Source organism: Struthio camelus, chromosome W (genome assembly GCF_040807025.1).
Source record: "Struthio camelus isolate bStrCam1 chromosome W, bStrCam1.hap1, whole genome shotgun sequence".
In the NCBI taxonomy this organism is placed as follows: domain Eukaryota; kingdom Metazoa; phylum Chordata; class Aves; order Struthioniformes; family Struthionidae; genus Struthio; species Struthio camelus.
In genome coordinates, this window is record NC_090981.1 from 6,528,504 (window position 1) to 6,552,910 (window position 24,407).

Below are 24,407 nucleotides of genomic sequence, written 5' to 3' on the forward strand. Positions count from 1 at the left end.
TCCCTTGCATATTTCAAGGAAAAGTGATCTAAATATGTATGTTTTGCTGGACTTCTTAATTGATAGCTAGTCACCACATGGTATGAAATCCCTGGTTGGGAAGCAGAGATGAGGGATTGATGGTTTGAAAGTGAAGCATAACATAGTTTTTAAACAGTACAAGAATTCTTGTCACTAGACCTAACAAATCCACTGAATAGATCAGTGTGCTGATTCATAGTGTTTATCTTTCTTAGAAGCAAACATAATCAAATTTAATTATCAATGAATCTAATAGGCTATGGGCTCCACCTCTCATGACTTGCAGGGTTGAGGCTCATGAGCTAACTAAACCAGAATTAGAAGAGAAATAGTAGCATCATTCCTGATGCAGAAAGGCCGATTCCTGGCCTCCAGATCAATCTGGAAGAAAATAAATTGAGTTCACTGGTCACATTGCTTTTTCTGTTTTTTATGGGGTACTTTTGGTTGCCCTTTATATAAGTTTATTGATTAGCTATGCATCCAGGCTATGCATTTCTATGTCCCTACTTGCTGGTAAGAGTAGATGTTAACAAAAAGTGTTGACTTCCTCAAGTGACAGGCTTGAAGCATGTTTATATGTCACCTTACTTGATTTGCTTTTTATTGTCTTAATCATGAATGATGTGAATGATTCAATATGTATCTTTTCTTACTCAATTGATCTCCATGTGCTTCTTGAGACCTTAAATAAAAACCTTGTCTTATTGGTTGACTTCAGCAGCCCACAGATTGGGATGTACATTAGCAAATTGATTCTGAAAATTTTACCACTCCAGCTTATTGCTTGTGTTGCTGTCTGCAGCATTTTGTGCAAAATAAGCATCTAAATTAATTTATAAAAGGGTGAATATCAAGTTTACAGTACTTCATGAACTTAACTGGGATGTTTATAGAGAAGGTTGATAGGAAAGTGAGGTGGAGAAGGTACCTGTGTTTATTTGGCAGAGTCTGATGGTAACACTTCATTCAGCTCTCCTGTGCATTGCTCATTGTATAGAATTAAAAATTAAATCTCCTCAACTTGAGCAATTGGTTTGTTGAATAAACTGTTTTCTCACTAGAGAACTTTCCCCCCTTCCATGTGACTGTAAGACTAGATTCTTTGTGGATCAGTTTCCAAGCAGCATTCCTTGATGACTGAAGAGAAATTTTATATTGAGGGCTTGAAATATTTTCTTCAGTTCTGTAGAACTGGAGTAAGCACTTTGCGACAACAGTCTGTGATTAAAACAAAGCATGTTCTTCTTTTTGAAAGAAGAGTTAATTTTCTGTGAATACTAAGATTAGCTTTTTTGCTTGTTGTATTCAGAATCATAGTATGTCTCATACAGTGTAATAATCTTTTTTGTTCTCACTAATTTGTGAAATGCTTGTTTAGGTATTATGGGTGTGTGCATGCGTTCTTGGTAAGCACTTAATAAACTAGATTGATCTTTTTGGTAAAGGCTGCATTGTGTAAAACAAATTAAACCTGAATAACAGTTGTTTCGGATTATTTTTCTGAAAGTGTAGAATCACACAGAATCACACAGAATCGTTTAGGTTGGAAGGGACCTCTGGAGATCATCTAGTCCAACCTCCCTGCTCAAGCAGGGTCCTCCAGAGCACATTGCCCAAGATCGCGTCCAGGCAGCTTTTGAAGATCTCCAGCGAAGGAGACTCCACCACCTCTCTGGGCAACCTGTTCCAATGCTCTGTCACCCTCACAGTGAAGAAGTTTTTCCTCAGGTTCAGGTGGAACTTCCTGTGCTTCAGTTTCTGCCCATTGCCTCTTGTCCTGTTGCTGGGCACCATGGAGAAGAGGCTGGCCTCATCCTCTTGACACTCCCCCTTCACATACTTGTACACGTTGATGAGATCCCCTCTCAGTCTTCTCTTCTCCAGGCTGAACAGGCCCAGCTCTTGCAGTCTTTCTTCATAGGAGAGATGCTCCAGCCCTCTAATCATCTTGGTAGCCCTCCGCTGGACTCTCTCCAGGAGCTCCATGTCTCTCTTGTACTGGGGAGCCCAGAACTGGACACAGTACTCCAGGTGAGGCCTCACCAGGGCTGAGTAGAGGGGCAGGATCACCTCCCTCGACCTGCTGGCAACACTCTGCCTAATGCACCCCAGGAGACCATTGGCCTTCTTGGCCACAAGGGCACACTGCTGCCTCATGTTTAACTTGTTGTCCACCAGCACTCCCAGGTCCTTCTCGGCAGAGCTACTTTCCAACAGGTCAACCCCCAGCCTGTCCTGGGGCATGGGATTATTCCTGCCTAGGTGCAGGACCCTGCACTTGCCTTTGTTGAACTTCATGAGGTTCCTCTCCACCCAGCTCTCCAGCCTGTCCAGGTCCCTCTGAATGGCAGCACAGTCTTCTGGTGTGTTAGCCTCTCCCCCCAGTTTAGTATCATCAGCAACTTGCTGAGGGTGCACTCTGTCCCTTCCTCCAGGTCATTGATGAATATATTGAACAAGACTGGGCCCAGGACTGACCCCTGGGGGACACCACTAGCCACAGGCCTCCAACTTGACTCTGCGCCATTCACCACAACCCTCTGAGCTCGGCCATCCAGCCAGTTCTCAATCCACCTCACTGTCCACTCATCTAGCCCACACTTCCTGAGCTTGCCTAGGAGGATGTGATGGGAGACAGTGTCAAAAGCCTTGCTGAAGTCCAGGGAGACAACATCCACTGCTCTGCCCTCATCTCCCCAGCCAGTCATCCCATCATAGAAGGCTATCAGATTGGTCAAGCATGATTTCCCTTTGGTGAATCCATGCTGACTACTCCTGATCACCTTCTTGTCCTCCAGATGCTTAGTGATGACCTTCAGGAGGAGCTGTTCCATCACCTTTCCAGGGATGGAGGTGAGGCTGACAGGCCTGTAGTTCCCTGGCTCCTCCTTCTTGCCCTTTTTGAAGACTGGGGTGACCTTGGCTTTCTCCCAGTCCTCAGGCACCTCTCCTGATTGCCATTACCTTTCAAAGATGATGGAGAGTGGCCTAGCGATAACATCCGCCAGCTCCCTCAGCACTCGTGGGTGCATCCCATCGGGGCCCATGGATTTGTGGGTGTCAAGTTTGGACAAAAGATCTCTAACCTGATCCTCCTCGACCAAGGGAGAGTCTTCCTTTCTCCAGCCTTCCTCTCTTGTCTCCAAGGTCTGGAATTCCTGAGGACTGGCCTTAGCAGTGAAGACTGAAGCAAAGGCAGCATTCAATAACTCTGCCTTCTCTGTATCCTTCGTCACCAGGGCACCCACCCCATTCAGCAGCGGGCCCACATTTTCCCTAGTCTTCCTTTTGCTATTGATGTATTTGAGGAAGCCCTTCTTGTTGTCCTTGACATCCCTTGCCAGATTTAATTCCAAATGGGCCTTAGCCTTTCTTGTCGCGTCCCTGCACGCTCTGACAATGTCCCTGTATTCCTCCCAAGTGGCCTGTCCCCTTTTCCACATTCTGTACACTTCCTTCTTCTGTTGGAGTTTGGCCAGGAGTTCCTTGCTCATCCATGCAGGTCTCCTGGCCACTTTGCTGGACTTCTTACTCAGAGGGATGCACTGATCCTGAGTCTGGAGGAAGTGACACTTGAATATTAACCAGCTTTCTTGGACCCCTCTTCCTTCTAGGGCCCTACCCCAGGAGATTCCTCCAAGTAGGTCCCTGAAGAGGCCAAAGTCTGCTCTCCTGAAGTCCAGGGTTGCAATCCTACTCATTGCCCTGCTCCCTCCTCGTAGGATCCTGAACTCCACCATCTCATGGTCACTGCAGCCAAGGCTGCCCCCAACCTGCACATCTCCAACCAGACCTTCTTTGTTCGTTAGTACAAGGTCTAGCATTGCACCTCTCCTCGTTGGTGTCTCCACCACCTGAGTCAAGAAATTATCATCAATGCTTTGCAGGAACCTCTTTGACTGTTTGTGCCTAGCTGTGCTGTCTTCCCAACAGATATCAGGGTGGTTGAAGTCTCCCATGAGAACCAGGGCCTGTGATCGTGAGGCTTCTTCCAGCTGTCTGTAGAAGGCCTCATCGATGGCTTCCTCCTGGTCAGGTGGCCTGTAGTAGACCCCCACAACAGTGTCACCCATGTTAGCCTGCCCTTTAATCCTTACCCATAGGCTCTCAACTTGCTCTTCATCCACCCCGAGGCAGAGCTCCATACATTCTAGTTGCTCCCTCACATAAAGGGCAACTCCACCACCTCGCCTTCCTGGCCTGTCTTTCCTAAAAAGCACATAGCCATCCCTGACAGCATCCCAGTCATGTGGGCTATCCCACCATGTCTCTGTCACTGCAATGAGATCATGGCCCTGCGACCGCACACAGATCTCTAACTCTTCCTGCTTATTCCCCATGCTGCGTGCATTGGTATACAGGCATTTCAGAGAGCCAGTCAAGCACGCAGGCTTCCCAGAAGAGGTGCAAGAGGATCCTCCATAGCCACGTTGCATGCTGTCTCCCCTGGTTGTATGCACCCGCTGGAGGCATCCTGACTTGAGCAGTGTTTTACTGACTCCCCTGCCACTATACCACTCCCCTTCCCCCATCTTGCCTAGTTTAAAGCCCTCCGTACCAGGCTGGCCAATCTGTTGGCAAAGACATGCGTGCCCCGCTTGGTAAGGTGGATCCCATCACTCCCTATCAGCTGTTGATCTTCAAACAGGGTCCCATGGTCATAGAAACCAAAGCCCTGTTGCCAACACCAGCGGCGCAGCCAGCTGTTAACTTGGAAAATTCGTCTACTCCTCCTCCTGTCCTTTCCCCTCACAGGCAAGATTGAGGAGAAAACAACCTGGGCTCCCAGACCCTTGACCACCATTCCCAGAGCTCTGAATTCCCGTTTGATGGTTTCCAGTTTGCCTTTCGTGTCATTAGCACCCACATGGAAGATCAGCAGAGGGTAGTAGTCTGATGCGTGGACAAGCCTTGGCAGTCTTTCCACGACATCTCTTATTCGAGCCCCTGGCAGGCAGCAAACCTCTCTGGACAAGAGATCAGGTCGGCAGATAGGTGCCTCTGTCCCCTGCAGCAGGGAGTCACCCACAACAATCACTCGCCGTTTCTTCCGGGGGTTCCTGCACAGCACAGGGTCTGGCAGGCCAGTTGCCTCCCTTGGAGCCATGCCCAGCTCCTCCTCAGCTTGGAGGGCGCTAAACTTGTTCTTCAAGGGTAAGTCTTGAGGAGGAGCAAGAGCCTTTCTCCTTCTATGAGAGGTCACCAGCTTCCAGCCCTCTTCAACAGCGTTATGATGCACCTTTACACACGGTGCTGAGCCCTCTGACACCTCCGCTGCAGTGGGGGCAGGGGACTCCCGGAGCTGAACAGTCTCCGAGAACGCCCTGTCAATCTCCCGCTCATCCTCTCGGATGCTACGCAGCCTACTAACCTCCTCCCGTAACTCCTTTATCTGGTGACGCAACTGGTCAACCACAGCACACCTCACACAGGAGAGCTGACTGTCAGCCCAGGCCTCACAGAGAGGCCCCAGGCACTGCCTGCAGCCTGACACCTGCAGGGCTGCATCTGCTGTCAGAGGGTCTGTCTGGGTTGAAGCCTCAGACACAGCCGATGCAGCACCTCCAGCAGCCACTGGGGAACGTGCTCTGCGGCATGTCATGACCATGCCCCGGGGAAGGACACACCACTGTGCAAAGTGTGCAAAATGGAGAGGTGCCTTCTGTGCCTTCTGGCACCCTTCTGCACAAACTGCTGCCTCTGTTCACTGCACTCTGGGAGCTGCGCTCTAGGCCTGGCTCTTATATAGGCCTCTGCCTAGCAGAGACTCACAAGGGTGCTTGACCCACCCAATCAGGAGCCACCTGAAACAAAAGCCCCAACTCCCTCTGACCAGGGCAGCCCAGAGAGCTCGTTAGCAGCAGCCCCACCTAGCTAGAGCTTCCCAGGAGAAGTTGAGTCAAGGCCCCCTGCAGTTGTCCTTGCCCAGCTCTCCCTTCCTGCTAGCAGCAAGCACCGTCTAGTTCCTCGGGGGTCCCCAGAAAGTCTCCACAACTTCCAACAAGGCCCACAAAAGGCCCAGGCAGAGCCCAGACACTGCTGCGCAAACTGCTGCGTCTGTTCGCTGCCTCTAAAAATATAATTGCATATATTTTTTCCTACTGGCTGCTGAAATGGGTTTCCTAATAGTGTTTTATTATTCTGTTTTATTTCAACATTACATATATACTAGTTTTGTTTCCATTCCACTGACAGACCTACAGCCTCCAGTGGTAATTCTTTACCAGTGAATTTTTATAATTGTAATAACTGTATTACTTTATGAAATATAGTGGAAATATTTTCCTAAAGTTTACATACTATAAATAACAACCCAATTTTGTTTTTTCTCTGCTAAAAAGGAGTGCAAATGGAGATTTTTTTAAGCAAGAAATTGATTCTGAACTCCCCATGTATTAGAACATTTCTGAGTATTTTTACATCTGAAGTTTATATGACTCTTGCTTCTGTTTTAGACCCCAGTTGTGCTAAGAATTCAGACATATGCTAAAATACTTATCAAAGCACTTAAACACATTGTCATATTTTACTGTGTGCTTAAGTCCAATTTTAGCTGCGTGCAGCAAGGGTAAATTGGATTAAACTCCTAAGTGCCATCTTCAAAGGGATTTACGAGTCTAATGGTCTGTCCACGTGCTCTCTTACATATACAGTTATGGTAGTTGCTCTGCAGTAGTTGCCTCATGGGTACTCTTACCCAAGGAACAGCCTGTGCTGAGAGAGTGTTCAGGGGCTGGGTTATCTCACAGGAATTTTCATGTAGCCTTGTCCTCAGGCTTGCCTTTTTCAAAAAGTTTCAGAAATACCTAAGTTTTGATAGGCACTTACATATTTAAAGGTCAGATTTTTAAAGATACTTATCTGCATATTTAGGTAATTAAATACCATTTAAACATTGCTCTCTAATTGCTTTGGTCAATAAGATTTCGTTAGCTGAATCATGGACTTAAGCAGTCACTCTTGTATTATTTTCCTTCAATAATGGTGAGGGACTACTGATTGATACAAATCTTCATTCCTTTACCAGGATCAGATTCTGGCACAATGATTTTATTATTGTCTCCTTATATGCATAACAAAACATAACAGAAAAGTTATTAACATTGTAGTTGGTAAATATTTAATCTTAAAAAAAATCCACACACAATCATGTAATGGAACCATTCCATTTCCATGGTTATGGAAAGAGCTTAATGTTAACAGTGTCTTTTGTAGGTGTCTCCCAAAGGATGCAGACAATACAAGCTTATGTTAGATAAGATAAATAATAAGACAATTCCAGCTCAAGCCTTTGCTGCCTGCCCCTCCCTCATCTTTCCTCGTTGAATGTTGATAGGTTTTTATGCAAAATCAAACATCTTTTACCTTTAGGGAAAAGAGAGTAATAGAAGTGTTGGTGTTTGTTAACATATTTGACAAACTGGCAGCAAAAGCTATCCTTTTTATATTTTGACATGAATAATAGCCCTTTTATTGGGCCATTAATACTATTCCAGAGCATCACGCTGCATCCACAAGTAATAATTTAGCAGCTGTTTGTCAGGAGCTTTCATAAAACTTTGAATAGTATTATAACATTCAGTAACCCTAACAACAGCATTTCAGAATCTGTGCTGGTTTAAATGGGATGACTACGAATGTAGTTGTTCAGGGATGCATGACCCACATAACCTATAAATTTGATTGAAAATTACAGTGCTGGCATAGGCTGATAGATAGCAGATTAGAGCCCTGATTAACCATGTGATTCGCAGGCTGGGAATATATTGTCCTAAGAAAGATTCATCAGATGCAATCAGAATTTCAAGTGGTCAGATGAAATTCCAATGCGCTGTGTGCTTTTTTTTTTTTTTCTTCCCTCTTTTTCTTGTGCTTTTCACCTTAGGTTGCCCTCTTTTTATTTATTTATTTATTTATTTATTTATTTATTTATTTATTTATTTATTTTATTTCCAAAGCTGAAAAATACTACTTTGATGAATCTGCTGTCTGTCTGTTATTCATCAGAAAGCAAGTTGCAGTTCAGTGAGCAGAAGAAAAGATTTTAATAGAAGCTGTGCCAAGGGCTGTAATGCATCATTTTAGGGCCCTAATTACATTACAGTGACAAATATCAATGGTGACAACAGCAATAACCTACATCCTTTAATGGCTATGCTGGAAAAGGAGTTTGGGTGCTGCGTCATTAGATTAGACTCAGTTTCAAAACATAAGCCATTAGAAGTGTGTGTCCACAGATTATTGGCCAGTAAATGAAGCCCAGTGGAAAGGCCTGTAAATAAATGATGCCTCTCAAAAGCTTGGTCCCATGGGACAAAAGAGGCAAAATTAGATGACCGTGGAAGCAGCAGTGTTTCTGAGGCAACTTTAGCTTTCAATGTGAGCAATTGGCTGCCTGATTTTATGAAATCATACTTTTTCCTCCTGCCAATTAGGTTGATCATGAAAACCCCATTGGCATGACATCTAAAATAAAAGATCTTAAACTAGTTTTTGAATGTAGGTTTTAAAAATCTGCATCAATGTAGAAATGTAAAACAGACTCTTATTTTGTGTTTTATTTTGCATGTTATGCAAAGAAGAATGCAGTTTTCAGGCTTGATCTAATGGCAGTAAGAAGAGGCCTCCTGAGATACTAACCTATGTTATCAGAGTCTCCACCTCCAGGCTTTAGGATGGCCTAGCAAGAAACCCATGCTAAGCTAGTGTCATATGATTTAATGATATTTTGTAATAAACAATTAAGCATGTTGCTGTTGTATTATTCCATAAAGTTCATTGCAGAAAGTGTTGCAATGTCAAGACAGAGAATACTTGTATTTACTTCATGAAAATATCTAGTTTAAGATTTTTTGCATTTGATTATTTTGTCATATTCAGCAAAAATACACAAAAGGTGTGTTTTGGTTCTTGAGCTGTTATGTTTTGGGTTAATTAATTTAATACCTAATACTGAGCAAGGTTATGAGGAAAACATTCTAGTATCACAGAATTTGGTTAACTGTTAAATTGTGTGCCACTAGTAATGTTTATTGCAGACAGTATTCTTGGTACAAAATTGGCAGTATCTTCAGGCAGTCCTACCATCAAATTTATTACATAACAGGACACTTAAAATAATAAGCATTTGCTTAAAGCTGCCTTTTACCTTTTGTGTTTAGCTATTCAAGTATAGAGGGTGCATCAGAAGACTTTTGTGTTTTAGTTGCATGGCTTTATTTTCCAGATGTTCTCTGCTGTGTAGAAAGGCATTCTGAATTCTCAAATCAAGTTGGTCTTTTTCCTCCTTCCTCTGATAATCTGCTCAGTCCTATAGGTTGACACGCGTTGTATGAACATATAGCTTGGCCATGCTATTTATTCTAAATTCCTGTTGATGGTTAAAAAACCAAATTCCTCATCATGAAATTATTATCTGAGACATTTCATTTCAGACCCCAAAACCGGGCTTCCTTCTGCTACTTGAGTTTTATGCAGGTACTCTCTGGGGTATCGGAATGGTTACTGCCTGTAATAAGGGTTGACTTTGCAATGTTTTTGATGTGTTTGACAATTGCTCATAAGAGCACAATGTAGCCTTAATATAAACCTTGAACCTATGTGAACTTTGGTCTGGAAACCATACCCTTACTTTGATTCCCCCCCCCCCGATTTAAGTAGAATTAAAGTCTTGCCAGAATAACTTCAGGCATTAGAGTTAGAGGGTTAATAAGGAGCTAATCCTTTTTGGAATATTTGCAAGATTGGAATTATTAAAGATTTTATGCTTGATTATTCAAGAGTAGCTCAGTGTCTTGCTTCTAGTTTTCAAAATCTGTTCTGGCAATACAAAGAGGCCCCTAAGATAATGTTCTGAGGATGAGCTCAGTGGCACAGAGTCTAGTTGGAGGCCTGTAGCTAGCGGTGTCCCCCAGGGGTCAGTCCTGGGTCCAGTCTTGTTCAATGTATTCATCGATGACCTGGATGAAGGGACAGAGTGCCCCCTCAGCAAGTTTGCTGATGATGCTAAACTGGGGGGAGAGGCTGAGACCCCAGAGGGCTGTGCTGCCTTTCAGAGGGACCTGGACAGGCTGGAGAGCTGGGCGGAGGGGAACCTCCTGCAGTCCAACCAAGGCAAGTGCAGGGTCCTGCACCTGGGGAGGAATAACCCCATGCCCCAGTACAGGCTGGGGGTTGACCTGCTGGAAAGCAGCTCTGCAGAGAAGGACCTGGGAGTCCTGGTGGACAACAAGTTGACCATGAGCCAGCAGTGTGCCCTTGTGGCCAAGAAGGCCAATGGTCTCCTGGGCTGCATGAGGCAGAGTGTTGCCAGCAGGTCGAGGGAGGTGATCCTGCCCCTCTACTCAGCCCTGGGGAGGCCCCACCTGGAGTCCTGTGTCCAGTGCTGGGCTCCCCAGTACAAGAGAGACATGGAGCTCCTGGAGAGAGTCCAGTGGAGGGCTACGAAGATGATGAGGGGACTGGAGCATCTCTCCTATGAAGAAAGGCTGAGGGAGCTGGGCCTGTTCAGCCTGGAGAAGAGAAGACTGAGAGGGGATCTGATCAATGTGTACAAGTATCTGAAGGGAGGGTGTCCAGAGGATGGGGCCAGACTCTTCTCCGTGGTGCCCAGGGACAGGACAAGAGGCAATGGGCACAAACTGAAGCACAGGAAGGTCCCTCTGAACCTGAGGAAAAACTTCTTTCCTGTGAGGGTGACTGAGCACTGGCACAGGTTGCCCAGAGAGGTAGTGGAGTCTCCTTCCCTGGAGATATTCAAAACCCGTCTGGATGTGATCCTGGGAAATATGCTCTAGAGGACCCTGCTTGAGCAGGGGGGTTGGACTAGATGATCTCCAGAGGTCCCTTCCAACCTCAACCATTCTGTGATTCTGTATTCAACTGCAATTGCCAGGCCAAGGCACGGTGGCCTAATAGATTAGTAACATAGTGGATAGTGTATCCTTTCTGAAGTGTCTTTAACTCTGGAAGACCAATGGAGATAAGGTATTTTGAGGTTTCAGAACGCAGAACTGTTAACGTCCTTCCTAGCATTTGTGCACGTACGCAATGTTTTTCTTCATGCCTTCCTGTTGACTGTAGTCTCCAGCAATAGGTAGTACATGTCTCAGTCCTGTTGAACCTCTACAGTCTGTTAGCAAAGTACAGCTGCTCAATTGGACTATTTTCTTCTTCCTGACCGCTTGTTAGCTGTGGCAGAGTTCAACTGCAGCCCAGCATTGCTGCAGAGGAGAGATCTGCTTGGTGGAAGGTGAAAAGTCCTGCTCAGTGCCAATATTTTGGTTTGCTGTTCATCAGATGAGTCACTCAAGACTGCTCGGGCAGCTGCACCCTGGAATGGTGTGTAACGCTTCTTGCCACTTCCTTTTTCCTTATGCTTTTCTTGCCCAGGCCTTGTAGTAATCTTTTTGCTCTGCAAAGTGACTGTAGTCCCTGTAAATTACTGTAAATTTTATCAAAGTGTGGTGCCATTGGGGGTGACAAAAACAGAACTGTACACGCAGCCACCAAACTAAGAATGGACGTTTGTTGTTGGGGGAGATAAAGACAATTTTAAAAAAGAAATAGTGTTAACACATAGTTCTGAATAGCAAGGGTTTCTTAGTTCTCTTCTGACTGGCCTAGTGGGGCCCCTTTCAGCTAGCTAAGAAATACTGCTGAGGGATGTCTCAGCATCTCTTGAAGCCATTAGCAAGCTCTTTTTCTTCTCTGTACACTGCGTAAGAGTTGGGTGCTATTTTGATCGGTTCATTTTTCTGCATACAACATGAAAAGACTTTCACTGTTTTGTATTCCGGTGGGATTGATACTGAAAGGTATATTAAAGTTGTATAACTGTTCATATTTGATCACCTGTTTTCAGTTGCTTGTAAGTTTTTGGAACCCACTTTTTAGCTTGACATTTCCCAGGCTCATTTACCTGCCTGAGGTAAATTCTGTATAAATATTATGTAAAAATGTTTCAACCTCTTTTTTACCATAAGAAGAATAGGAGAGAAATGTACTACTTTGGGAGGGGAAGGGGGTGATTAAAAAAAAAAACAAAAAACCCCCCCACCATTATCATAGCTGAAACGTGAGGTTGAATGTTGAAATTCAACATGAACATAAACCTTAATTGAGAAATGCCTTAAAGTATTTTGGATAAAATTGTTTTTATTGACTAAGCTGTGTTCTAGCTGAACTGGAAATTATGGACTCAGTACAGGAATCGGTGAAATTTTACAGCTTGTGTTACTCAGGAGGTCAAATAAGACAATTGTAATAGTCCCTTCTGACCTTAAAGTGTATGATTCTACAAGCTTTTTAAAATTACATGCTAAGCATTTGCATTGCACTTTATTACAAGTTTTATTCTTAGTTCCTCAATAGTTCAGTAAAGGTATCCAAGCTAACATAGCTGTGGTAAAAAGTGGTTTTCTGCTGAGCATGGGCTGAGGCAAAGGCACACCAGAAACCCTTGGTTACCACATAAGCTGAGTTCAGCAGCTATATAGGTGTTGGGTAAGGTTGCTACATGCGTTTTAAAGATGTGTAGGAGGAGTTGTTTTGTAGCAGAGGAAAGCATGATATGCCTTTTATTACTAAGGATGTTCTATGAAACATGCGTCTTCAAATGATTTATCCAGGACAGAAGATGGGTAAATGGTAAAATTTTTTTTTTTTTTTTTTTTGCTCTCAGGAGTTTCCTTTTAAAAAATAGTAGCATGACTGAGACCCAAAATTTGGAAAAGCTTAAATTAATGTTGCTTGAATAACTGTGGTACAGGTTCTTTGGAGCTTTGTATTGTATTATGGTCTACAATTCCATAATCAAATATTATTTCTCAAATGATGCAATATTAGATCATGCAGCCTCTCTTGCTGCAGCTTAGATACACATCTTGTAGCTCTCTGTACTGCTCTATATAACAAGTAGTTCATAAATCTCAATATAAAATACACGCTGTTTATTTAAAAGGGTATTTAAGTTTTACACTGTAGAATATCTGATATAGGCATATGTAGACCTTTGAAATTAGCAGGTAATTTAGCTTTGTGGTGAACTGAATCTATTCCCAAGTGTCATTTAAGATGCCGATGCTGCTGAATAAACATTAAATGTATAGTGAAGAATGTTGAAAATGTATTAAAATGCATAACTTTAATGAGATGGGAACTTGCATAAATGGTCAAGACCAGTGAGGAAGTACTGGGACAGTGTAACATTGAAATTGCTATATAAATAACCTACAGGAGTTTAAATGGATTTCAAAGAAATCAAGAAATTGTATTGTTTGAGGAAGCTTGTGTGTGTGTGTTAACTCAAGTGTATTACAGTACACACAAGGAGGCAGAGTTAGTTTCACATGTACCCTTAACTCTAGTGTACCATGTCTTCTGGTTGCATAGCTCTGTAACCAGAAATATTTCTTGAACACAGATTTATTTTATATGTAGTTCTAGCATTTTTACTGCTAGTTCTGAGCCTTTCTGTTGTATAGGTATGTTTCTAGGGGTTTGTCATTTAAAAGACTACATAGCAAAAATGCTGGAAGGGTGACTGATGGAAGGAAGCCTAAATTGCACAAGTGTGTACATCTTTGTCATACAGTTAGTGACTTCACGAAAAGAGCATACTGTCCTACCATATAATGAGGAACTGACTCTGGTTATAATTTACTATAAGAAAGTCTATGTGGCTGTAAATATTTTGTCTCTGGAGCTATAATTCTTGTGTTATCTCTCCAAATCTCTTCTGTCTCTATTGAGATTTGCAGATTGGATACACAGAATAAGAATTGATCTGCAATATGAAAATAAAAAGTTGTATATGGGCCATTCCTTATCACACTTGCAATGTGAAAGTAACTAGTATTAAGCTTGAGTTTGATAATAGCAAAATATTATGCAAGAGTACAATATTTTTTTCTAAAATATGTGATAAAATGATTATCAGTGATGTTGCAAATTGTGTTACTAATGGTCTCCTGATACACAGTGTTACAGAATCACAGAATCGTTTAGGTTGGAAGGGACCTCTGGAGATCATCTAGTCCAACCTCCCTGCTCAAGCAGGGTCCTCTAGAGCATATTGCCCAGGATCACATCCAGACGGGTTTTGAATATCTCCAGGGAAGGAGACTCCACTACCTCTCTGGGCAACCTGTTCCAATGCTCTGTCACCCTCACAGTGAAGAAGTTTTTCCTCAGGTTCAGATGGAACTTCCTGTGCTTCAGTTTCTGCCCATTGCCTCTTGTCCTGTTGCTGGGCACCACGGAGAAGAGGCTGGCCTCATCCTCTTGACACTCCCCCTTCAGATACTTATACACCTTTATGAGATCCCCTCTCAATCTTCTCTTCTCCAGGCTGAACAGGCCCAGCTCTTGCAGTCTTTCTTCATAGGAGAGGTGCTCCAGCCCTCTAATCATCTTGGTAGCCCTCCGCTGGACTCTCTCCAGGAGCTCCATGTCTCTCTTGTACTGGGGAGCCCAGCACTGGACACAGTACTCCAGGTGGGGCCTCCCCAGGGCTGAGTAGAGGGGCAGGATCACCTCCCTCCACCTGCTGGCAACACTCTGCCTAATGCAGCCCAGGATACCCTTGGCCTTCTTGGCCCCAAGGGCACACTGCTGGCTCATGTTTAACTTGTTGTCCACCAGCACTCCCAGGTCCTTCTCTGCAGAGCTACTTTCCAGCAGGTCAGCCCCCAGCCTGTACTGGTGCATGGGATTATTTCTCCCCAGGTGCAGGACCCTGCACTTGCCTTGGTTGGACTTCAGGAGGTTCCCCTCCGCCCAGCTCTCCAGCCTGTCCAGGTCCCTCTGAATGGCAGCACAGTCTTCTGGTGTGTTAGCCTCTCCCCCCAGTTTAGTATCATCAGCAACTTGCTGAGGGTGCACTCTGTCCCTTCCTCCAGGTCATTGATGAATATATTGAACAAGACTGGGCCCAGGACTGACCCCTGGGGGACACCACTAGCCACAGGCCTCCAACTTGACTCTGCGCCATTCACCACAACCCTCTGAGCTCGGCCATCCAGCCAGTTCTCAATCCACCTCACCGTCCACTCCTCCATCCCACACTTCCTGAGCTTACCTAGGAGGATGTGATGGGAGACAGTGTCAAAAGCCTTGCTGAAGTCCAGGGAGACAACATCCACTGCTCTCCCCTCATCTACCCAGCCAGTCCTTCCATCATAGAAGGCTATCAGATTGGTCAAGCATGATTTCCCTTTGGTGAATCCATGCTGACTACTCCTGATCACCTTCTTGTCCTCCACATGCTTAGAGATGGCCTCCAGGAGGAGCTGTTCCATCACCTTTCCAGGGATGGAGGTGAGGCTGACAGGCCTGTAGTTCCCTGGCTCCTCCTTCTTGCCCTTTTTGAAGACTGGGGTGACCTTGGCTTTCTTCCAGTCCTCAGGCACCTCTCCTGATCTCCAGGACCTTTCAAAGATGATGGAGAGTGGCCTAGCGATAACATCTGCCAGCTCCCTCAGCACTCGTGGGTGCATCCCATCGGGGCCCATGGATTTGTGGGTGTCAAGTTTGGACAAAAGATCTCTAACCTGATCCTCCTCGACCAAGGGAGAGTCTTCCTTTCTCCAGCCTTCCTCTCTTGTCTCCAAGGTCTGGAATTCCTGAGGACTGGCCTTAGCAGTGAAGACTGAAGCAAAGGCAGCATTCAATAACTCTGCCTTCTCTGTATCCTTTGTTACCAGGGCACCCGCCCCATTCAGCAGCAGGCCCACATTTTCCCTAGTCTTCCTTTTGCTATTGATGTATTTGAAGAAGGCCTTCTTGTTGTCCTTGACATCCCTTGCCAGGTTTAATTCTGAATGGGCCTTGGCCTTCCTCGTTGCATCCCTGCACACTCTGACAACATCCCTGTATTCCTCCCAAGGGGCCTGTCCCCTTGTCCACGTTCTGTACACTTCCTTCTTCTGTTGGAGTTTTGCCAGGAGCTCCTTGCTCATCCATGCAGGTCTCCTGCTCGCTTTGCTGGACTTCTTACTCAGAGGGATGCACCGATTTTGAGCCGGGAGGAGGTGATGGTTGAATATTAACCAGCTTTCTTGGACCCCTCTTCCTTCTAGGGCCCTACCCCATGAGATTCCCCTAAGTAGGTCCCTGAAGAGGCCAAAGTCAGCTCTCCTGAAGTCCAGGGTTGCAATCCTACTCATTGCCCTGCTCCCTCCTCCCAGGATCCTGAACTCCACCATCTCATGGTCACTGCAGCCAAGGCTGCCTCCAACCTTCACATCTCCAACTAGACCTTCTTTGTTCGTTAGTACAAGGTCTAGCATTGCACCTCTCCTCGTTGGCGTCTCCACCACCTGAGTCAAGAAATTATCATCAATGCTTTGCAGGAACCTCTTTGACTGTTTGTGCCTAGTTGTGTTGTCTTCCCAGCAGATGTCAGGGTGGTTCAAGTCCCCCATGAGAACCAGGGCCTGTGATTGTGAGGCTACTTCCAGCTGTCTGTAGAAGGCCTCATCGATGACTTCCTCCTGGTCAGGTGGCCTGGAGTAAACCCCCACAACAGTGTCACCCATGTTACCCTGCCCTTTAATCCTTACCCATAGGCTCTCAACTTGCTCTTCATCCACCCCCAGGCAGAGCTCCATACATTCTAGTTGCTCCCTCACATAAAGGGCAACTCCACCACCTCGCCTTCCTGGCCTGTCTTTCCGAAAAAGCACATAGCCATCCATGACAGCATCCCAGTCATGTGGGCTATCCCACCATGTCTCTGTAACCGCAATGAGATCATGGCCCTGCGACCGCACACAGATCTCTAACTCTTCCTGTTTATTTCCCGTGCTGCGTGCATTGGTATGCAGGCATTTCAGAGAGCCAGTCAAGCATGCAAGCCTGCCAGGAGAGGTGCAAGAGGATCCTCCATAGCCATGTCCCATGCTGTCTCCCATGGCTGTATGCACCCGCTGGAGGCATCCTGACTTGAGCGGTGTTTTACTGACTCCCCTGCCACTATACCACTCCCCTTCCCCCATCTTGCCTAGTTTAAAGCCCTCCTTACCAGGCTGGCCAACCTGTTGGCAAAGACGCACGTGCCCCACTTGGTAAGGTGGATCCCATCGCTCCCCATCAGCTGTTGATCTTCAAACAGGGTCCCATGGTCATAGAAACCAAAGCCCTGTTGCCAACACCAGCGGCGCAGCCAGCTGTTAACTTGGAAAACTCATCTACTCCTCCTCCCCCCGTCCTTTCCCCTCACAGGCAGGATTGAGGAGAAAACGACCTGGGCTCCCAGACCCTTGACCACCATTCCCAGAGCTCTGAAGTCCTGTTTGATGGTTTCCAGTTTGCCTCTCGTGTCGTTAGTATGAAAGTTATTAGTTTATTTGTTCCATTCACTTACACTTGTGTTGCTGTAATTTGGAATGGTTCTCTTTTTGCCTCATAGGTGAAAGTTTAATGTGGTACACAGTATTTTTTGTTTGTTTTTGTTACATCTCCTGAAGACTTAGAGAAGAATAAATGTGTTTGATTTCATAAGGAAAATGAACTTTTCTTTGTGTTGCATGGAAAATTCTAAACTGTGTTTTTTATAAGAAAAACCATTTTAGCCAGAAATGATTAACAGTAGCTGTTATGTTTTGTTGAATTGATCTCCAAATGCTTCTGTTATTTTTATAATCTATCCTGGTTAGAGGGTGACTAGAGATGAAAACAAACAAATGTGTGTTCTGTGTTCATGGGTGGCAATCACATTTGAGAATTTATATAATTACACTTTTTTCTTGTCACTTGCAGGCAGAAATCGTCAAGAGGCTGAATGCTATATGTGCACAAGTCATTCCCTTCCTATCCCAAGAGGTAAGGTAGTAGTTTGTACTGGTACTGATCTAAAAAATTGTCTTATCATATCTGTTACAAAAGTGGGACTATGTGTTGAGACTGTTTCGTTATGAATCTCTTGGTGCTTGTAGATGACTTTCCACTGTGCTGTTCTCATTGTAACTTCACTATCTTCTCCAAGTCCATTATAATATCATGTAAATATATTTACGTAATGGAGCGTGTTGTAACGTGCTAAGCAAAATTTTAGTTGTTTAAATATTTTGCTCTCATGTACAAATGCAGTGTTACTCAGAATTATGACTTTGTCAGTCTGGAACCAGAGGATAGCTTGCAAAAGTGCTGGAAAGGCATGATTTCTGCTACGTTCTTGGCAGTGGGCTTTAAAGTTCAGCAGAAACTTTTATGTTGATCTGTTGAGTAGTGATGCTCAACACACTAGACATATTAATGCAGCCTATTTTCTGCCCATTTTTTTTCCTCTCCCCCTCCCAGATTACTTATTACCTTAAATCCTTTTGTTTCCTGTGTATTTGGGGAATATAGACAGAAGATTAAAATTCGCTGTGAGCTAATTTCTCTAAGCGCTAATTTTTTCAAGATTATGATTTTCGAGTATTATCTTGAGTGCACTGTAGATACTTTGAGGGGACCTGGGATTTGGGGGAGTTGGTTGGTGCTAGTGAGGGAGCCTTGGAGCCACAGGCATGTACGAAGTAAAATGAAAGTGTGGTTCATGAAAGGAGACTTCAGGTGCATAGCAGCTTCCCCACCCCACTGGAGGGAGGGGATTGGAACGTGGGGGCTGCTGATGCATGCTGGCATGCATCTATGTAATGTGTGATTTCATTTCAGTAGAATCAGTAGCCAAGAAGTCAAAGCTGTAAGCTGTATTTCTTTGTAGTGCATCTGTAAAACATTGTATCTATGTCTGAGAATATGCTAGGACTCCTCCTCCTACCTTTTCAATGGTTCCATAAAGTGTCATTGCTTTCCAAGAGAGCTGCTCATCCTGCTATGTATGAGAGGCCACATGTTTGATATTAGCATTCAGCTAATGCTCTGGATGTGCATGTGTGTGCCTGTGTGTGTTTGAAACAATGAGAGTAATGCTACCAAAGCTAGAACCTGACATTGTTCACAAATGCTACAGTACTCTTTGCTTATAAAGATGGGTTTGTGGAAACTAAATGGTGTGTAATGATCTATACCATGCATCTCCAGCTACATTGCTGGAGGACTGGAATTCAAGTCCTGCCTGGATCTGAAATGAAAATCTGTTGATTTTGTACTTTGACTGCTACAGAAACACTATGCATCTAGTTATTGGGGTTTGTTGTTGTTGTTTGGGAATAACAGCATATAAAAATGAGGTGTAAAACAGATTCATACTCATGCTAAAATGAGCACTAAATGACACAATTTTGAAACAATGGTGGGATGAGTACTTGGCAAGCAAAACTATGATCTTGGCAAAGGCATAGGATTGGCATTTCCATGACAATGACATCTTTTCTAGAGTATGTGGTGCAGTATTTAGAAACTTTGCACCAATTTACTACTACTGATAGTGGTACTGCTATTTTCAGCTGAAATCCTCCAGAAATCTTCATTTTGGTACACAAATCACATCATTCTGTTTTCTGTACTTCTACAAACCTGTAGCTCATGTTTTCTCTTGGAGTAGGTATGTTTCTCGTCAATTAGACAAGCAAAGGGGGGGGGTACATGGGTTTAGAATTAGAATACATTTGAAGGAAAAATGTTTCATTTACAATGCCTGGCAGATTTGGCCTTTGATTTTGAAAATCTTAGCCTCCACTCTCTCTGGGTGCACATGTGGGATTAAAAAAGAAAAGTTTTTTGAGTTTTACTTTTAGCGGTGTCTGACTTGGACGAGCACAGATTCTCTCCTTTTTCTCTGCTCCATATGCGTTGTGCTCTCCTGTCCCTGGAGCTAAATGACCCTGGAGTCATTCTCCTAAAAGCTAATATTGGTACATTTTAAGTGCCTGCACTGAAGGCAGGAGGCATTGTGAAGACTGCACCTCATATTTCTTAATTTTTCTTCAGTCAAGGAGAATCTCTCTTGTGGGGTTCACATACAAAAACTAGTGAACTACGAGCCAAGGGCCCTGGCTGCTGTTTAACAACCTCCTGGCCATGAAGCTAGGCATGAGGAGCAATTTAAAAATAATTATGAACTTAACCTTTGCAGTAGATTCCCATTAATATGCTTATTTTAAGAACTATGTAGGTAGACAACTGAGATGATCCAGATGGTAAATTTACAAAATGATGATGCCCCACTTCTGTTACGGGTATAGTACCATCCAGGGAGGGCTCAGGCACACCAAAGTCAGTGTGCTTAATCACTGCTGTTTACTTTGTTAGGTTTTTAGATCAGACCTTTGAGTTAAAAAGTTTTAGATCTGAAAACAAGCTCTTGTATGATTTCTGTGCTAGTGGGCCTCTGCTTTTTACAACTTTGGCCCATAAAGTTTCCTTCAGCTGTTCACACATCTCATTCTTTTGCATTTACCAAGCATTACAGCTTCTTCTGTGTGCATGCTCTCATAGTGTCAAAGCTCTTCAGGCTACAAAGGAAATGGAGAGTTCAAAATAAGTTCACAACTTCAGCATCTTTGCATGCATTTGCAAAGAGAAAAGAGAACGTTTCCAAAAAGTAAGCGTACATGTTTGTCTTGCTTGGAGGCAAGTGTGTTTTTAGTCATCTAGTGAGAGAGGGGACAGACAGGAAAGAGGATTTGAAAGGGTAAGCACAAAAAAACCCCCAAATCCTTAAAATATCTTAGCAGTGCCACCGATTATAATAATTTTCATATTGAGATTAAGAAAATTGTGGTAATTGTATGGCCTCTATTAGTAGCAGCAATTATTTAAATCAGGTTATATTGGCATATGCTTATGAGGCAAAAGAGAACTGATCTCCAGTTCTGAGTATTCTGCTAGTCTTGATTTCTATCTAATTTCTGTCTTTAAAAAGTAAGTGTCTTAATGGAACCCTCTTTTTTTCATCATCTAGATTAATAGAGAATTGAAATGCAGCATGCTTTTGCTGTTTATGCATTTTGCATGCAGTCTAATTGTGGAATAGTGACTGAAAAAATGTGATCAAACTCCTTTGTGCCTGAGGGAAGAATGAACAAAATACAGCGGTTACATGCACTGATGGCAACACTATTGCCTCATAATAGCACCAGGTTAACTTGTCTTATTGTTTGTTAACTTTGTAAGGAATCAATGGCTTGTGATAACTCACTCAGAAGTAAGAAATCGTGGCCAAAATCACTTGAGATCTCGTGAAAAGGATGCAATTATAATAAGTCACCATATACTACGTGCTTTGTTTCAGGGGCAATTCAATAAAGTATTCAGGAAGTTCTCTACATGCAGGGCTTCAGTCAGTTTTACTGTGCTGTCCATTACCAAACAAGTACCTTGTTTTTATGTTGACTCCAACTTGGGGGGCAAGACCCTTTAAAAAAAGGGGGGGAGGGGAAGGGGGGAACCAAGAAATACAAGCTTCCCATTTTGATATGAAAGAATGACTTTGTGGTTGAGGCATGAGATGGACCTTGGGGGCGATCCATGTTTGATTTTTGCTGCTGTTACAGACTTCCTGTGTTGCAACAGTCATTTTCAACCTCTGTGTGATGTTGTGAGATATCAGTGGGCTTGAAGCACTTCCTATTTGAGATATCAGCGTGCTTTTGAAGCACTTCCTATTATGTAAGGGGGGTGGGGGGTGTCTACAAATATCTAGGTAAGTACTTGGAGGTTATTAGCACTCAGTTAATTTAGTTTTGGTCTACCACAACTGGTATAGATAACATAATAACATATACAACTGGTATAGATGCAGAGAGTTCATACCATCTAATGATCTACCCAGTGAGACACAATTCAGTTTGGGTCTAAAGCTGTAGATTATGCCTCTGCTAATGTTTTTAATTTCTTAGCTGAGTTTATCAGCTGCAGCACAATGTGACACACAACCCTGCAGCGTTTGAGTTGAGGCTGATTCCTGCCTGACCAACATGGTATGCGTGGGTGGGTGCAACCTGTGGCTATCTTTGTTCGACCCTGCTGGTGTGCCTTGAGTGCCGAAAGATCTTAGGTACCTCATGTGCTGGGTAGTCATGTTTGTTCAGTGTGACCAGAGATGTTCATATATCACGATTACCTTTTGGGTAAACATTGACTGTGTTTATACTTGTGCAGACACACGCAAGCTGGCTGATTTACAGCTAACAATGTAGTTGTGGCAACCCAGAGCTCAGCCAAATCTGCTTGAGAAGCCAGATAAATGTTCGTGGGGTCGTTCCCTGTCACCTTCCATGCCCCACTGTCAGCATTAGGCAGGCCAGAGGAGTCTACAAGAAACTTATTATATGTTGTCTGAATTACAGTGCCTGGATTCAGTGACCCTGCTGGTCCCTTTTAGTTTTCCAAGTGTGTGCTGTACTCCACTGTAAATGTGTTTTTGCTCTCTGATTCTCGCTATTGTTTTTGGCACTGTTTCATTTCATTATGCTGTCTCTAGATCAGGCTTTTCAAAATGACACTACTGCAGTTCTTAAGACCTGATCTGTGCTCCCTCTAAACAGATAATACAATGACAAAATAATATGAATAAAACATAGTAAACCTCCTTACTTCTGCAATGTGAATTGTTCAGTGAGTTTTGCTTTGGATCTCATTAGTGGTGCTGGAGAAGGGCTGAAATTAGATGTTTTTAACACTAGCTTTTGCGCGTGTGTGTGTCGGGGGGAATTTCCACTGCTCAGTTGCCGTCAGCACAGCTCCCCTGTCACTGGAAACAGCAGGGAGTTCTGAAATGATATAAAAAGCCCAGGTATTTTCCGCCATGCTGCAACATATATGCCAGAGTCAGGGCTAGATGATAGACAATATGATGGTGAAAACACCTACATCCTTCTTGTGATCTCTGCTATAGCTACCCACCATGAGACTGAAAGGAGGAGATTTCCAGTGCAAGGCTAGTGCAGACACCACTCATTAGAGAAAACAAAAAGGGATGAAGAGAAGACAGGGAAGAAGTTAAAAAGGAGAAATTATAGTAGTCTGCATGACAGGCAGGGTAGGGTGTCGAGTTCATTGCCCCAGCCTGTTAAATGCAATGCAAAATACTATTTTCTCATATATGAAGAAAATTGGTTTGTCTTTCCCTTATGCATAAGGAGGAAGGCTATAAGTGTGCATGAAAGCTGCAACCCTGTGTCTGTATGCTTTTACTTGGATGGGGGGGGAGTACTTTTTTTTCCCCTAATTTTCACTTGACTATAAATCTTTACTTGATCATTTGATGGGCAGGCTGTTGGATGCTGTTTGGTTTTTAACATAATGCTGTTTGTTAGAGCATCTGCAGGAGAAGACATTTAAGCACAAACTAAGAAGAAATCAATTCTTTAATATATATCCAGTTTGGGCTAGCCAGCTGGCATCCTATTTGGGATCTGCGTTTCCTTCCGTTTGTGGATTTATTTATTTATTTATTTTGGATTACGCTGGGTCCTCGGGGCTCTGTCATGTTCCTTCTCATTTGCCCTACATATAGGACTCTCCACACATTATTGGAGTTGTGATCAATAAAATGGAGCCCCCCTGTATTTAAAAAGGTTCAAATGAGTACCGTGGCCCTCACTGCTGAAAAGGTGCAAGGGTAGCTGTGAAATTCCTTTGGAAGCTTGTATTTTCTTCAAACTCTGCCACACTATCCTTCACAATTGGAGAGGGAGAAGGAAGCAGTACCCTGCTGTGTAATGCAATTATTCTGTTTTCATTCATTTTAATGCATTGGTGTGTGGTGTTTGCATGTGTGACTGGAAGTAGCTTATGGGTCACTCGGGGCAGACCCTCAGTGGGGTTTCAGGAGAGCTCAGACAGAGCCTGCCCGGATCCTGTTGCAGTGCTGAGGTGGAAATGACAGAGGGGCTTATTACAGACCGTTTATTTTGGGTGTTTTACATACTATGCCCCTGAAGATTAAACTGATGTTAAAGCAGCTGGCAATAGGAGAGTTTTAATTGCCTCTACCATACCTAACAAAGGTTCAGCGTCATAAGGCCCATGAGTTTTTTCCCTTTATGAAGATTTGATCCTAAACCTATTAGAATCAATGAAAGATGCCTCATGCAACTCCTTAGGGAATTTGCGTCTTATTGTGCCTTTTCAGAGTTTATTTATAAGCTATATAAAAAAATCTTAAAGTGAAATTTTTGAGTACTCTACCCTTCTACCTCTCCCTTGGGAAGTAAATATTTTTCCCAAATACTCCTTGGAGCCATCCTTTGTATGCTTGCTGAAAAGGAAAGAAAACCATTTAAACTGTTGTGGAGTTGGCTTATTTTTCCAAAACTTGGATGAAAATTTGAGTTATTTCTGCAATAACTTTGTTTTCAGGTCAGCCTTCTGTAGGTTTCTAAAGCTTTTTTTCTTTTTTTTCTTCTTCTCCTGCCCATGGCCCTGGGAACAGTATTTAAATAAATGAGTATTGAAATTGGAAAACAGAATGCTTACAAAGAAATATCAAG

The 24,407-nt window shown here is 43.7% G+C and overlaps 1 protein-coding gene across 3 annotated transcripts in view; it reads left to right on the forward strand.

Moving 5' to 3' along the window:
• Window positions 1–24,407, forward strand: part of LOC104145893 (transducin-like enhancer protein 4) — a 109,840-nt gene that overhangs the window by 23,234 nt on the left and 62,199 nt on the right. For all 3 annotated transcript variants that reach the window (XR_011137378.1, XM_068925254.1, XM_068925255.1), the window contains exon 5: window positions 17,785–17,847. Coding sequence is in view for 2 of the 3 variants with exons in the window: in XM_068925254.1 (XP_068781355.1) it covers window positions 17,785–17,847 (63 nt within the window). In the remaining variant the exon portion in view is untranslated. The remainder of the gene's footprint in view (window positions 1–17,784; window positions 17,848–24,407) is intronic.